This window comes from Halichoerus grypus, chromosome 2, assembly GCF_964656455.1.
Source record: "Halichoerus grypus chromosome 2, mHalGry1.hap1.1, whole genome shotgun sequence".
Classification (NCBI taxonomy): Eukaryota; Metazoa; Chordata; class Mammalia; order Carnivora; family Phocidae; genus Halichoerus; species Halichoerus grypus.
The window spans coordinates 183982986-183997675 of record NC_135713.1 but is presented as its reverse complement, the minus strand read 5'-3'; the positions used below and the strand labels follow the sequence as shown (position 1 = coordinate 183997675).

Genomic DNA, 14690 nt, shown 5'->3' with positions numbered 1-14690 from the left:
GCTTACCGCACTGTCAGACCCTAGAGGCCAGATCCCCGTGTCCTCGGCAGCCTGTCTCATCCCCTCCTGTCAGGCCAGGTGGCCCCCTTGAGCCACTTTTTGCCTTAAAAACAGCTTCTGGACATTACGTTCGCCCCCTTGCTCAGAGAAATGGGAAGTGGACAAGAGGTGGCTCCTGGAAAGGAAAGTCAGCTGTCAGCTCGACTCAGCACCTGAATGGCTTTCTGGCCAAAATCATCATTCAGGGCCGGGCCTCCTGTGCTGAGTGGGCTCCGGGCTGCCAGAGTTTGAAGAGCAACTTGGCTAAGGCTGGCCTCACTGCCTTACGTGCTGGTGGAGCAGAGGTGGGGGCGGGAGATGGGGAGGTGGCCGAGGCCTCCCACCTGCTTGGTTTTGCATTTGGTGCTTCTGATAAAAGCCTCATTGGCCTCAGCATCCTCCAGGTGAGAGTGGGAGGAGTTTTGGAGAGAGCGGGTCACTCTGTTCCTCAGGCCGAGGGGCTATGCCTGGAGCCTGGATGCTCCCTTCAGGGTGGCTGAGGGGGCCAGCTGGAGCCCACAGAAAACAAATCCACCAAAGGGCCAGCCTCCCCCGGGAATGGTCTTCCTAGCCCAGCGGAGATGGGTAGGAGTAGGGTGGGTGTTGGAGCCCCCCACCCCCCACCCTATTTCCTGCTGAGGGGGGGGAAGGGTTAACTCACTGCCGGGTGGGAGTGGGCTACCAGCCCTGGCTCTGGATCTGTACCTCCTGGGGACAGCCAGTGGGCCGGCCTCCCGCCTCGGAGGTGCCGCCTGCCCAGCCAGCAGGAAGGGGTTAACAAGCCCTGCGCGTCCTCCTGTGTCCTGTTACTGCTGAGGCGGACCTGCCCGGCCGGCTGAGCAACTTTCCTCCGAGGGCCGCCTGCCGGCTGGGTGTCTAAAACACCAGTGGCCAAGAGGCAGAGCTGCAGCCCGTTTTGGGGACCCTGCCGCCACCCTTCCAAGGGGTCTGCGCCTCCTGGGGGGGGGGCGCATCGCCAGGACGAGGGTCCATGGTGGATGGCTCTGGGGACGCTCTCGAGGCTGCGCTGTCCCCCTGCCGCACGGGTCGGAAGGTCACTGCAGAGGCTGCTCGTGGTCCCGGGGCTGGGGCCAAGGGAGCCTGCACCAGAGGTAAGCTGGCCCCTCCCTGGCAGGGGTGGTGCCTCTCATGGAAGGCTTGGGGCTTTGTCTTCCTCCAGGTCCCAGGGAGAGGGCTGAGGAGGACAGGGCCAGAGAGGATCCTGGAGGCTTCCTGCCTGCTGCCCCTCCCTCCTCCCCCCCTGCAGCCCCCAGGAAGCAGGACTCAAGGGCTGGCTCGCCATGCTGGGGCCAGCATCTTTGGTGGCACTCCCCACAGACTCCCATTCTCCTCTGCCCACCCCTCCTCCTCAGCCCCTGGCGGACCTCCAGCCTCGGGGCAGCCCCCACCCCTGTCCAGGGTCCCAGGACACAGCCACCTCAGGGCGGACTTAAGCTTAGAGCTCTAGCTCACACCTGTCCTTCCACCGGCAAGAGTTACTCACCCCTACCCCCTCGGCCCCCCCCCCCCCCGCCCCGCCCCATGGCTCCTGCTGACCTGGTGCAGGGCAGGGGCTCCGGGCTGGTGGGACACACACACACACACACACACACACACACACACACTCTCTCTCTCTGGACAAACTCTTGCACGTGACTCAACATATCTGAGCTCTTTCCTTCTCCCTGAATCCCCGCTCTGGGGATGCCCTCTACTTCCTTAGCCCTGACAGTTTCCCCAGTCCTGAGGAAAGAACCCCGCTCTCCCCTGTAAAGTACCCCCTGACACCCTATATAAAGGAGAAAGCAGACACTTGTGCCCCATGGCCTGCACCCCCCAGCCTGCCCCTCCCCACTCTGCTCCCTACCCTCCTGCCTCTGGCCCCCCCACCCCAGCCCTGCACGAGCCTCTCAGGCTCTGCCTTCTCAGTGTCCTTCCCTCCACCTGACAGGGTCTGGCTCAAGGTCACTGCAGTAATTCCATACCCGCCCGCCCAGGCCTGCCGCGGCCGCCACAGGCTGCCGGGTTTCTGTTTCACTCCCTTTTATTTCTGGGCATATTGTGTTCGGTAAAACGCTGGGCTTGTAACACTGCTGGCAGGGCTCCCAGCTGCTCCCTCCGCGTTCCTTCCTTTCCTCCTCCCTCCCTTCCGTCCTCCCTGGGCCTCACCCTGCCCCCCTCTTCCTCCCCACTTTGTCCCTTCTAACTTTAGGGGAGGGAAGTCCAGGCACCTCCCTGGGGCTTCCGATCCCTCCCTTCCCCCCAGCTCCAGCAAAGGTGCGCAGAGAAGGCTCCTCCGTTCCCCCCCTTCTAGAAGGAGAGTCCAGGCAGGCCTGCAGGGTCCACGCTGAGGGCCCCTCCCAGTACCCCAGGCTGGGCTGGAGGGCTGGGGAAGCCGGGCTCTGGTAGGACTGCTGGTGGAGTCAGGATGCCTGACTGGTTCTGCGGGTTTCCCTGGCCAGCACTGGGAGGGGTGTGCACTCAGGGCGGGCTGTGGGGCACAATTATTTCTCATCTTGACTCTTGCCACCCTCCAGCCCACCGGTTGGGGAGGTAAAGACGGGTCTGAGTCACTAGTGAGGGGGAGGCCAGGAGTTAAACAAGCGTTAGCTGTGGCATCCCCACAGAAGCCCTGCCAGGCTGGACGGACAGACAGCAGACAGAAGGTAGGCAGCCTTTCAGTCAGCATTCCGTGCCCCCCGCTGTCCCACGGGATCCCCTCCTCTGGGCCCAAGCTCTCCCAGGCACCTGGGTCCTGAAGAAGCCTGCCAAGGCCTGCTGGCTGCTTTGAACTGAGCCCAAGGTTGGCAGGGCTGGGTGGAGGGAAAGTCCAGATGGGGGGAGGGCAGGACAGGCAGCCTCTGACTCCTGCCAAGTCCCAGGGTAGAGCTGAGAGGTGCAATCTCCATGGGTGGTGGTATTGATGGGGGTTCACAGGTGGTGTGGACGCTCTGCGGGTCCAGCCTGTGTGTGTGTGTACCCATACCAGAGGAACGGCTGTGGCAGGGGGATTCTGGCTTGGGTTTCTGGTAGGGCCCTGGGAGAACCTTTTTCTTGAGCCTGGGTTTGCTTTCCCCAGATGGCCTGGTCCTGAAGCTGGGGGGAGGGCAGCAGGCTGAACCTGTTTCCCCCTCAGCTGGGGTATCAGGGGTCTGCAACGCACCCAGGGCCTCAGGTTTGGGGCGCTCAGGCCAGCCTTGCCTTCAGGGAGCTTACATTCTGCCTGAGATGGAACTGAAACAATAAAGCAATCAGATGAATTCATTACAAAACCAGTAACCCTGACAATAAGTATCGGATTCGTCTTCTAGAGACCTAGGGGTTAGTCCCAGCTCTGTCGCCTATACGCCCTGCCACTGTGGGCAGGCCACGTCCCCTCCCTGACCTCAGTGCTCTTGTGTGTACCACGGGGTGGCGGTGGCTAGGTCTCTTTGAGAGGCAGGCCCACCTTCCTGCCTCATACTCCTCTCTGGGCTTCTGGCCCAGCTCAAGTATTCCCTCTGAGCTACCCTTCCTCACCCTGCAGCTTCACCTTACCTTCAGATCTCCGGCCGTCGCCTCCACTGGGAAGTCCCCCCTGATTTTCCTAGCTTGGGTGCTCCTCGGCATGCCCATGCTCGACTGAATCATCTGTGCCCCTGCAACTGGATGTGTGTGGGCCAGGACTTATGCTCTGTGCCTGGCACAGTGTTGGGCTCAGAGAAGGCCCCAGGAACTAGGCATGGAATGAATTAAGGTGTACAAACTAAAGCCATGAGAAATGAGGAGATTGGGGACCGAGGAGCTGGAAAGGATAGGTCCTAAGCTAGATCCTGGCAGAAATGGAAGCCATAGCCAGGCAGGAACAGGGCGGGCAGGCATTCCTGGGGTGACTTTTGTGTCTCTCACTCAGGGCAAGGGCTGGGGGGGTGGTGTCTGCCAGGGTAGTTCCTGGCTCACACCAGCTCCATGAACCTCACTTCCTGGTCTGTGAATGGAGGTAATAATAATCTCAACTTTGTAGGGCGGCTGTGATGAGCAATGAGCACGCGAAGCTAGAAGTGCCTGCCAGAGGCGGCTCCTGGCCGCAGGGACCCCTGGCCAGGCCTTCAGTCTGTGGCCCAGTGGCCGCCGAGGTGGGCCATTGCCCCTGAGTTCCGTCCCTCTCTTCCTCAGACCCATGTGGAACCCAAGGATGCAGCCGCCCTGCTGAAAGCACGGCGGCCCATCTCTGGAGACCGTGACCTCGAGACGGTGGCCCTCGGCCCTCCACCTCCGGCTGGGGCGGGGGCCGCCCATCTCCAAGTCCCCAGCCATGACGACCTCCGCGCTGCGACGCCAGGTGAAGAACATCGTGCACAACTACTCGGAGGCGGAGATCAAGGTGCGCGAGGCCACCAGCAATGACCCGTGGGGCCCGCCCAGCTCGCTCATGTCGGAGATCGCCGACCTGACCTTCAACACAGTGGCCTTCGCCGAGGTCATGGGCATGCTGTGGCGGCGACTCAACGACAGCGGCAAGAACTGGCGGCACGTGTATAAGGCGCTGACGCTGCTGGACTACCTGCTCAAGACGGGCTCCGAGCGGGTGGCCCACCAGTGCCGCGAGAACCTCTACACCATCCAGACGCTCAAGGACTTCCAGTACATCGACCGCGACGGCAAGGACCAGGGTGTCAACGTGCGCGAGAAGGTCAAGCAGGTGATGGCCCTGCTCAAGGATGAGGAGCGCCTCCGGCAGGAGCGGACCCACGCCCTCAAGACCAAGGAGCGCATGGCGCTGGAGGGCACGGGCATCGGCAGCGGGCAGCTGGGCCTCAGCCGCTCTCGCGGGTCCCCGTCCTCCTACAACTGTGAGTGAGCCCCGGGGCTGGGGCTGGGGGGCAGCCCGAGTTCCGAGGGATGTCACGAGCATTCACAGCAGAGATGAGGAATGGGGCGCGGAAGACAGCCGCCGGGCACGGCAGGTGGCCCGCAAGTTAGCGCAGAGCGCGGCCGGGAGCTGTCCAGGGTGGGACGGTGTGGCGGCCGCCCCGACCCGGTAGCGTGCCGTATTGTGCCCCTTTCCGGCTGAGTGATCTAGACGGCCGCCTCTCTGAATCTCTGCTTCCTCATCTGTGAAGTAGGGAAAATCTTATCTACTCCAGTTGTTGGATGTGAGAATTAAGTGAGACCAGGCCCAGGAATGCCCTTGGCCTTGTGCCCGGACACATGGCACAGGGCGTTCCATCAGTGGCATTCCTCATGACCCCCTGCTCGAGGGCACTGTCCTTGAAAACGGGGGTGGCTGCAGAGCCGTTCTTGACTCTGCTCCCCACCCCGCTGTGGGCTTCCTGGGTCTGAGGGGTACTCAGGAGGGCCCTCCTTTCGTAAAGCCCTTGACGACGTGGCCTTGACTGACGGGACCCTTGAAACCTCCCTCCTCACTGGACCCCAGCAGGATGGGACCCCCCCCCCCAACAGGAAGAGTGCAGGAGCTGGAGGAGAGGACCTGGCTTTGAGTCTTACATCAGGAGCCCGGCCAGGCAACCCTGAGCTAGTGGCACATCTGTAAAGGAGGGATCGGAGTCTCTGGCGGGGGTGGAATGGGGAACCGTACACAAAGGGCCAGGCACGCCGCCTGGCCCCCTGGAGCCCCCAACTGCCGGTCATTTCCTTCCTCCTCAGTTTCCCTCTCTGAGCCTTAACTTTCTGATGGGGGGAAGGGGAGGGGAGCGGCGCGGGCACCTCTGTGGTTACAGAAGCCACGGTGGCCGCTGCTGGTCGTTGCAGCCTCCTCCTCGTCCCCCCACTACACCTCCGACTTGGAGCAGGCCCGGCCCCAGACGTCAGGAGAAGAGGAGCTGCAGCTCCAGCTGGCCCTGGCCATGAGCCGTGAGGAGGCTGAGAAGGTGAGGCCCCTGGGGCAGCCTGGGAGGCCCCACAGCTGGGCTGGGGGTGGCATGGTGGGGGGACTAGGAGGAAGGAAGGGTACCCCGATGCCCCACACCCTTGACTCCTAGGCTCCTCTACTCTGGGCCCCAAGACCCCAGTCCGGCTCCTAAGGACAGCACAGGGCCTGTCCTTGTCCCTGCGATTGTTCTGGCAGGGACTGCCTCCCTGTGTCCAGTCCCCTCTGGCTGGGCCTAGAAAGGGCAGTGAGTACCTAGTGGGTTGAGGGTACGTGTGTGTCTTCCGCGCCTGCTGCGGTCCCGTGGAAGGGAAGCAGTGAGTGTGCTGGGAGACACAGAGATATGCTGACCCCACAACCCCTGCCATCAGCTGTCCTTCTGGGGGGACAGGGAAACCCTCCCCCGATATCATCTGCTCTGCCATCACCTCTGTGGATCCAGGTAGACTGGGTGGGAAGCAGCTGGGGTTGGGCTTGGGGGCACTCAGGGAACCCAGAAGAAAAGGATCAATCTTCTGGATTTTGAAACTGGTCGCAGATCCAGGCAGGGAGAAGGCCACACCCACCTTGCTGCCTGGGAGCCGGCCGCTCACACCCACTCAGGGTGGGCACTTCTCTCTCCATCCCTTTCCCCCTGCAGGGCTATGTGGCCTGGGAGTGCAGGGAGCACTGGGCCCTATTCACCCCTCTCTTCCTCCCTCACAGCCGGTCCCCCCAGCCTCCCACAGGGATGAGGATCTGCAGCTGCAGCTGGCTCTGTGTCTGAGCCGGCAGGAGCATGAGAAGGTAGTGGGCCGAGCCTCCTGTGCTGGTGCAGGTGCAGGTGCTGGTGTAGGAGCAGGTGCAGGTGCTGGTGCAGATGCTGGTGTAGAAGCAAGTGCAGGTGCTGGTGTGGGAGCAGGGGCAGGTGCAGGTGCAGGTGCTGGTGCAGGTGCTGGTGTAGAAGCAAGTGCAGGTGCAGGTGCAGGAGCAGGTGTAGGAGCAGGTGCAGGTGCTGGTGCAGGTGCAGGTGCTGGTGCAGGTGCAGGTGCAGGTGCAGGAGCAGGTGCAGGAGCAGGTGCAGGTGCTGGTGCAGGTGCAGGTGCAGGTGCTGGTGTGGGAGCAGGTGCAGGTGCAGGTGCTGGTGTGGGAGCAGGTGCAGGTGCAGGTGCAGGTGCAGGAGCAGGTGTAGGAGCAGGTGCAGGTGCTGGTGCAGGTGCTGGTGTAGGAGCAGGTGCAGGTGCAGGTGCTGGTGTGGGAGCAGGTGCAGGTGCAGGTGCAGGTGCTGGTGTGGGAGCAGGTGCTGGTGTAGGAGCAGGTGCAGGTACAGGTGCTGGTGTGGGAGCAGATGCTGGTGTGGGAGCAGGTGCAGGTGCAGGTGCAGGTGCTGGTGTGGGAGCAGGTGCTGGTGTGGGAGCAGGTGCAGGTGCAGGTGCAGGCGCTCCATAGGCACTAACCAGGCTCCTCCCGCTTTGCCCAGTGGTCCTGCTCTGCCTAACCTCTCTCTCACTGCACTCTTCTCAACTCCAGCTCCAGTCCCCTCAAGTCCAGCCTGGGCTGCTCATGCTGTCCTCACTCCTCTTGCCTTCTGCAGGAGGTGAGGTCCTGGCGGGGAGATGACTCCCCCGTGGCCAATGGCGCTGGGGCCGCGGTCCGCCGTTGGCAAGACAAACAGCTGGAGAGAGAAGAGAGAAAGGAGGAGGAGAAGCTGAAAACCAGCCAGGTAGGCAGAGGCTGCAGTGCCTGGGCTGACTGAGCCTGCGACATGAACTGAGTTGATATTTGTAGAGTTTAGAACCACGCTTCATATACAGCAAGCACTGTTAAAGCATTTATTCAATGAAAATGAGAGTGGAGGGGTGTGGTAGCCCCCAGACCCAGACCGCACGGGATGATGACTGGGCTCGAAGTGGGATACAAAGAATCCTGATCTGAGGCCCCAGGATTTGGGTTCTAGATTTGCTGCCACTCTGACTTGGGGCACATCACTGTTGTGGCCTCAGTTTCCCCCTTTTGTTGGACAGCTCCACCTCTGGTGTTCTAGGATTATGCGATGCTGTGGATGCAGCTGGGAGGGCGGGCTCAGGCACATGGTACTGACAATATCTGGGGCTCATACACATACTTTCCAAGAATAGGGGAGTGGGTAGCTACTGGGAACAAAGCCACCCTCCAAAGCAGTGCATGCTACCCCTAGGGTGTCTCTGTCCCCTTTCTGCCCATGTTCACGGTGGCTAGTTTCTGACTTAGGAAGGCAGACTTGTCATAAAATCTGTCTTTTACCACCAATGGGCTGGGGATCCCGACAATTGAGGAAGGGGTCAGGCAGGCCTGGGTTTTATCCCAGCTCTGCCTCTCCCCAACTGTGTGACTTCATGCAAAGCTTCTCCCCTCTCTGGGCCTCAGCTGGTGTATCTGTAAAATGGGCACACCACTACCCACACTACCTACTGCACAGGGTTGTTATGAACATCAGGCACTAAATGGATGAGGAAACATTTTATAAACTGCAAAGCACTGTACAGAGGTGAGGGATCATTAGTAGATGTTTGTGAAATGAATAAAGGAGAGAACCACCTCAGCTGGACTGAGGGAGACAGGCCAGGGACCACCCTCCTCTGGTCTTGCCCACTTCTGAGCCATGGCTGCCTCTCCCACTCCACAGTCTTCCATCCTGGACTTGGCAGACGTCTTCGCACCCACCCCGGCCCTGCCCTCCACTCACTGCTCCGCTGACCCATGGGACATCCCAGGTGGGCATGCAGGGCTGCAAGAGGTTCCCAGGCTGGCCCCAGAAAGCCCCTTCCTCCCCAGCCCCTTGCTGGCACCCCCTCCCCATAGCTGAGGACCACTGGGCAAGTCACTCACCCCTCTGAGCCTCAGCTTCCTCTGGGACACGGGGTTGTAGTGAGGGATGGGAGAGCACGTCTGAAGAGACCAGCTCATGGAAAATTCAGAGATGTTCTCTCGTTTACCCTGGTCACTCTGCCTTTCCTGTCCCAGCCCATCCCTGACTGGGAAGGTGGCCTGAGCTGCCTGTGCCTGGGAGTCCAGGCTCCTGGCATAACTCGCTCAATATGGGCTCCAGCTTGCTGGGTGGGTCCTGAGTCAGCATCCCATCTGTGAGATGGGACCCTTGGCCTCCCAACTTGGTCTGGGTAACTGGGAAGGGCCCTGGACTGGGTGTAAAGGTGGGCCTGAGGTGATGTCTGTGCTGTTCCTGTTTTAGGTCTCAGGCCGAACACAGAGCCCAGTGGCTCCTCCTGGGGGCCTTCTGCAGACCCCTGGTCTCCTATTCCCTCAGGAAGTGCCCTGTCCAGAAGCCAGCCCTGGGACTTGCCCCCTATGCTCTCCTCCTCTGAGCCCTGGGGCCGGACCCCAGTACTGCCCACCAGACCCCCTTCCACAGACCTCTGGGCACAGAACTCCCCCCAGCACAAACTCCCCGATACTGGGGCTGACCCTTGGGGGGCCTCAGTGGAGACCTCCAATGCACCTGGTAAGCAGAGGGCCAGAGGGTGTGGGTGAGGGGCTGGAGGACTTCTGGGTCCCCTCCCTCCAGTGCCAAGGGGCAGCACTTTCTGTGTTAAGAGGGCTGCTTGCCTGAAAGGGGTCAGACCAGTGCCTGCCCTTTTTGCCATCCTACCTCCTCTCCCTCTTCCTCCTTGGCCAGCTCTAGGTACCTCACCCTTTGACCTATTTGCCAAACCTCCAGTATCCACAGAGACCAAGGAGGGGCCGGAGTGTGCCCAGGCCCTGCCCTCGGGGAAGCCCAGCAGTCCTGTGGGTAAGCAGGAGGCAGGGGATGATACAGCTCTGGGGAATGAGGGGCCCGCCCAGAGGTGACCTCCCTCCTCTTCTTCCCACAGAGTGACCATTCCCTCTCCCTACCAATGAGTTCTATCATCTCTGTTCCAGAGCTGGACCTGTTTGGAGACCCCATCCCCAGTTCCAAGCAAAATGGCACCAAGGAGCCAGATGCGTTTGACCTGGGTGTACTGGGGGAAGCGCTAACCCAGCCCAGCAAGGAGGCCCGAACATGCCGGACTCCAGAGTCTTTCCTGGGCCCTTCAGCCTCCTCTTTGGTCAACCTTGATTCATTAGTCAAGGCGCCCCAGGCTGCAAAGACCCGAAACCCCTTCCTGACAGGTAGGACACCCCTTGTCCCCGCCGGGTCTCTTACTCTTCTTCCCTATTTCTGAGACCCCAGATCTTGCCCCCCCCCATTTAGGGCTGTGTCCCTTGGCGCGCTCCAAGCCCCCCACCCACTCTCGTTCCGCAGGTCTCAGCGCTCCATCTCCCACCAACCCGTTCGGTGCGGGCGAGCAGGGCAGGCCGACCCTGGACCAGATGCGCACCGGGTCGCCGGCGCTGGGCTTGGCGGCCAGCGGGCCGGTCGGGGCGCCCTTGGGCTCCATGACCTACAGCGCCTCCCTGCCCCTTCCGCTCAGCAGCGTGCCCGCCGGCGTGACCCTCCCCGCCTCGGTCAGCGTCTTCCCGCAGGCGGGCGCCTTCACGCCGCCGCCCGCGAGCCTGCTGCAGCCGCTGCTGCCCACGTCGGGCTCTGCCGGGCCGCTGCAGCCGCCTCCGCAGGCCGGCACCAACCCCTTCCTCTGAGCGCAGCCCCGCCCCGCCCCGCCCCCGCCGCCCGGCGCATGCGCGCGCGAGGGCCCGCCCCGGCGCGCGGCGGGGCGGGGCGGGCTGTCACCCCCCCCCAGGACCCGCCCCGGGAAGCCCGGAACGGCTGAGACTCCGCCCCGCGGCCCGCTTCGGCTCTTGTCCCGACCTCCGCAGCCCCTCCGCGGCTCCTGGAGCTTGAGACTGACGACTTCCCGGGGCTGAGACCACGCCCGCGTGGTAAAGACTGGAGCCCGCCGCCCCCGCTCCCACCAAGTGGACTTTTTGCGAGGCGTGGCGGCTGGGTCAGGGCCACAGCGCGAATCTCCGGCTGCCGTGGGAACAAGTGCCCCGCAGTGTGGGGCGCAAAAATGCTCCCACTTTCCGTACAACCCCCACAGCCTGGCACCTTCGCTTCCAGATGCTCCCCAGGCTCCCACTCATTCTCTCATTTCATTCATTTACCGCAGATCAGCACTGGGGATGATCTCATGGCAGGGAACAATAGGCAGGTGTTCCCATTCGCTGCGCACTCGTTCTCTGCTAAGCACTTTAGACAGATTATTTAATTTAATCCTTACAACGACCCTCTGAGGTAGATCATACTATTCCCACTCATGACTGGCTACATAATTTGTGGGCCCAGTTCAAAATGAAGAGGCGGGGCCCTTTTTCCAAATTAAGAATTTCAAAATGGGGGCAGCAGAGCGTTAAACCAAGTGCATAACCCTTGGTCCTGCTCTCATAGGTGAGTAAACAGGCTCAGAGAGGTTAAGCGGCATGCTCAAAGTCACAAAGCTATCGCGGACCAGGGCTGGGATTCCGACCGTCTGGCTCCACAGCCCTGAGCTCCCATGCTGGGCCCCAGGTTTCATTTGCAAATATTGACCTACGGTGAACAAAGTGCCGGGCTCACCTGGGAGGGATCCGAGAATTGCTTAGCCCACGGCCTCCAGGAGCTCGGAACTCAGTGGGGAGACAAGCCAGGTCCTGGAGCCCTCCTGCTCCTTTGTTTTACTGAGTCACCTTAAATCTGGCTCTACCCTCCCCCATCTCCCTTCCCCCTGGGCAAGAAATTCAATCTCAGCCCTGCTGAGAGAGCCTGACCCCTCCTGGGGGCTTATGTCGGGTCTAAGAAACCAAGGGGAGGGGCAGGGCCTGGTACCTCATCCGAGGTCCACCATGGTCACCCCCATTCCTTTTCTCCTCAACGCTCTCCCACCACTGGACCACCCGACACTGATTTGTCCTCAGTGCTCAGGGTCTGGCCCTACTACCAGCCCCCACCCCCTTTTGGGTCACTGAGGGAAAACAGCCTTCCATAGACCAGAAACACCAAAGTGTGTGTGGGGGGGGGGACACGATGCTGCTCTCTTTCTTAAGTGGAAGGGGGACTGGGGAAAGGAGCTGCTTTTTTTTGTTTTTTTGTTTTTTGTTTTGGAGGGAGGGAGGGAGTCCTACCGTGGCTGTTACAGGCAGGATGGACAAGAGCACCTACTTAGGAGTCAGACCGACAAAGTTCAAAACTCTGCTCCAAGATTTGCACTTAATAATAATAATCACTTAGTAATAAGTGGTTATGCTCCCTGACCTTGAGTAAATTACTTAACCTCTCTATGACTTTGTGCCTCCATTTCCTTATTTGTCAAATGGGAACAAGAGTTCCTTCCCTATGAGGGTGCTATGTGGCTCCTCCTAGGCCAGTGTTCATTTGGCCCAGGGCCCACCCTCTTCAGAGACACTACCCATGAGCAATGAGCCCATCATACCCCTCATTCCTGGTCTTGCCAGGCAGTGCCCAGAGTCCAGCCCCCATCTGTCTTTGGCCACACACACCTGGGAGGTCTCCATCCTTCTTGGTCGCTGCCTCACCCATCGCCCCTCCCCTACCTGGGCCCTCCTCTTCTAAACTGGCTCTCCCTTGTGGACTTGACTTTCCTGAGGATTCCCAAGGGGTGCTGCCTGACCCCCCACAAAGAAGAGGTTGGTAGCCTTGCTCCCCGTAACTACTTCTGGACCATTTGCCTCCTCTAAGAGCCTTCCTTCTTGGAGGCTGGAGCCACTGGGCTGTCCTGCCTGCTCTCCACCTGGGGCTGTGCTCCACCTCATTCTCACCATGCTTCTGTCTTGGCTCACAATCTCCTCACCCATTTCTTGCTTAACCCTGCGTGACTCCATTATTCAGGAGGATGACCTTGACCTCTCAGCTACCCTTACCCATGGTCACTCTTTTGGGCTTGTCATCACCCTAAATTCCTTCACATTCAAGGCAGGCTTCCTGCTCTCTGATCTTAATCTCATTCCTTCCAGGGAGCACCCACCAGACCCTCCACCTGCCAACCTTTCTGCCACCACTCCAACCTTCTCAGAGATCTCTTCTCTCCTTGATGTCAATTGCCTTCTCTCAACCAAATCCTTCCCCTTGATATTTGCCATAATTAGCCTCATCCATCTTGAAAGTCTTTCCATCTTTCCCCTCATATGAAGCACCCATGCTACTTCTCTATGTCTCCTTTCTTTCCCCTCCTCCTGACCCACTCCAGTCGGCTTTTGCTGTCAGCCAAGCCCACCCAGTGGCCCATGTTGCTGAAGCCAGTAGGCCTTTTTCTGTCCCATCCCAGTTGGCTTTTCCAGAATCCAACCATGAGGATCCTTCCTCCTTGCAACTCTCTGTCCCGTTGCCTTTGGGACACCACCCTCTCCTGGTGTTCCCTTGACCCTACAGTGGTTCTCTCTGTATCCTCCATGGGTGCACCCCTGAGTTCCCTGAGCCTGCTCCTCTCCTCGTGCTGCTCCCTGGATGGGCCCTTCCAGGCCTGGACTGTCTGCACACTGAACCCTCCGATTCCTCCCACCAACCTCTCCTCTCCACGTTCTCTCCACACATGCATCTCAAGGGCACCTCCAACCAACATGTCCAAAAATGACCTCACGAACCCCCACCTGAGCCTTTCTGTGCCCCCACCTCAGCAAATGGCCTCACCCTCCAGCATAAGCCCTGCTCTGCAAACCAGTCTTGACACCTCCCTCTCCCTCACTGCCAATCCTGAGGATGTCTCCTCTACAGGCCTCAAGACCTTCTCATGACCTCCACCTCCACCATCTCCCCTGGGTCCTGCCAGGGTCTCCTAACCAATCCTGTTTCCACTCGTGCCCCTTTCCAGTCCATTCTCCACTAGGAAGCCAGAGGGACCTTTCCAATGTGCAGGGTCACTCCCCTGACCAGAGCCCTTCAGTATCTTTCTTCTCTCATAACCAAAACTCCTAACTCACAGCTCCTGAGTCCCACCAGGACCTGGAGGCTTGCCCTCCTCCAAACTCACAACGTCATCTCTCCTCTCTTCCCTTTGCTCTCTGCCCTGCAGCCATGCCTGCCTTCCCCAGTTCCTCAGCTCTGACTCACTGCTATGCCACAGGGCCTTTGCACATCGGTTTCTCCTGCTTCCCCAGCACTCCCCCCACACCGTCTCTGGACCCCATCCTCTTGTTGTTCTTCCATGGCTGCTACACAAATGTGATTTCCTTGGGGAAGCCTCTCCTGCCTCGCCTCTCCCACCAGACCAGGCTCCTTTTTATATGAGAAGTCATGGCACTTGTTACAGTGGGTGGTCCTACAGTCATGTGTGTGGCTGTCAGAATTAACTTCTGGCTCCTTCAACAGACTGAGCAACCCAGGGGCAGGAGCCTGGTCTCTCGCCGCCCACCACTGTACCTAAGCAGAGTGCCTGGCAGGCAGTAGGCACTCAAGAAATATCGGCTGAATGTAGCAAATGAGACAAGTGTGTAAAGTACATGATAGGACACAATGTTGGCTCATCGTTATTATTCAGGGACGCCTTGGGAGTGGGTGGGATTTGCTCAGAACCTTGAGATGGAGCGTATTTGGCCAGGTGGGTCTGGACCAGGTTGGACAAAATGACCTGAGGCTCTGACATCCCACGGCTCTGACATCCTCCCAACCCTCCATGTTCTTCCCACGAGGGTGATCCTCCCGCGGGCAGCTGAGTCGGCCGATTTTGTGCACAGACGCGCGTCCTCCCAAGCCCGGGCTGCCCGGGCTGCCATCCCACGCTCGGCCAGCAGGCGGCGCGCGGAGACCAGCCTCGCGGCGGCCGGGACTCTCGGCGAAGACCCGCCCGAGGCTCGGGGGCGGGGCGGGGCGGGGCGGGGCGGGGGAGGGTTGCCC

At 60.4% G+C, this 14690-nt stretch overlaps 1 protein-coding gene across 4 annotated transcripts; it reads left to right on the top strand.

Moving 5' to 3' along the window:
- The first annotated feature begins 784 nt into the window (after nucleotides 1–784).
- Nucleotides 785–10633, top strand: EPN3 (epsin 3). 4 transcript variants are annotated; one of them, XM_036076253.2, is made up of 10 exons: nucleotides 785–1151; nucleotides 4195–4871; nucleotides 5791–5909; nucleotides 6614–6694; nucleotides 7482–7610; nucleotides 8553–8640; nucleotides 9117–9386; nucleotides 9603–9674; nucleotides 9806–10036; nucleotides 10170–10633. In XM_036076253.2, exons 2-10 carry the CDS (start codon nucleotides 4334–4336, stop codon nucleotides 10502–10504), a joined length of 1863 nt encoding a protein of 620 aa, XP_035932146.2. In that variant the 5' UTR covers nucleotides 785–1151; nucleotides 4195–4333; the 3' UTR covers nucleotides 10505–10633. The 4 variants fall into 4 exon arrangements, with proteins under 4 accessions (XP_035932146.2, XP_077921615.1, XP_035932145.2 ...); XM_036076252.2 differs by having other exon boundaries at nucleotides 787–1151; nucleotides 9561–9674; XM_078065489.1 differs by lacking the exon at nucleotides 9117–9386 and having other exon boundaries at nucleotides 9561–9674.
- Nucleotides 10634–14690: the final 4057 nt, after the last annotated feature.

Excerpts from the sequence above, each read along its gene's own strand:
- EPN3 (XM_036076252.2), top strand. The coding sequence starts at position 4,334 with ATGACGACCTCCGCGCTGCGACGCCAGGTGAAGAACATCGTGCACAAC. Across the intron at positions 8,641-9,116 it reads TGACCCATGGGACATCCCAG|GTCTCAGGCCGAACACAGAG; the intron begins GTGGGCATGCAG and ends TTCCTGTTTTAG. Across the intron at positions 9,675-9,805 it reads GAAGCCCAGCAGTCCTGTGG|AGCTGGACCTGTTTGGAGAC; the intron begins GTAAGCAGGAGG and ends TCTCTGTTCCAG.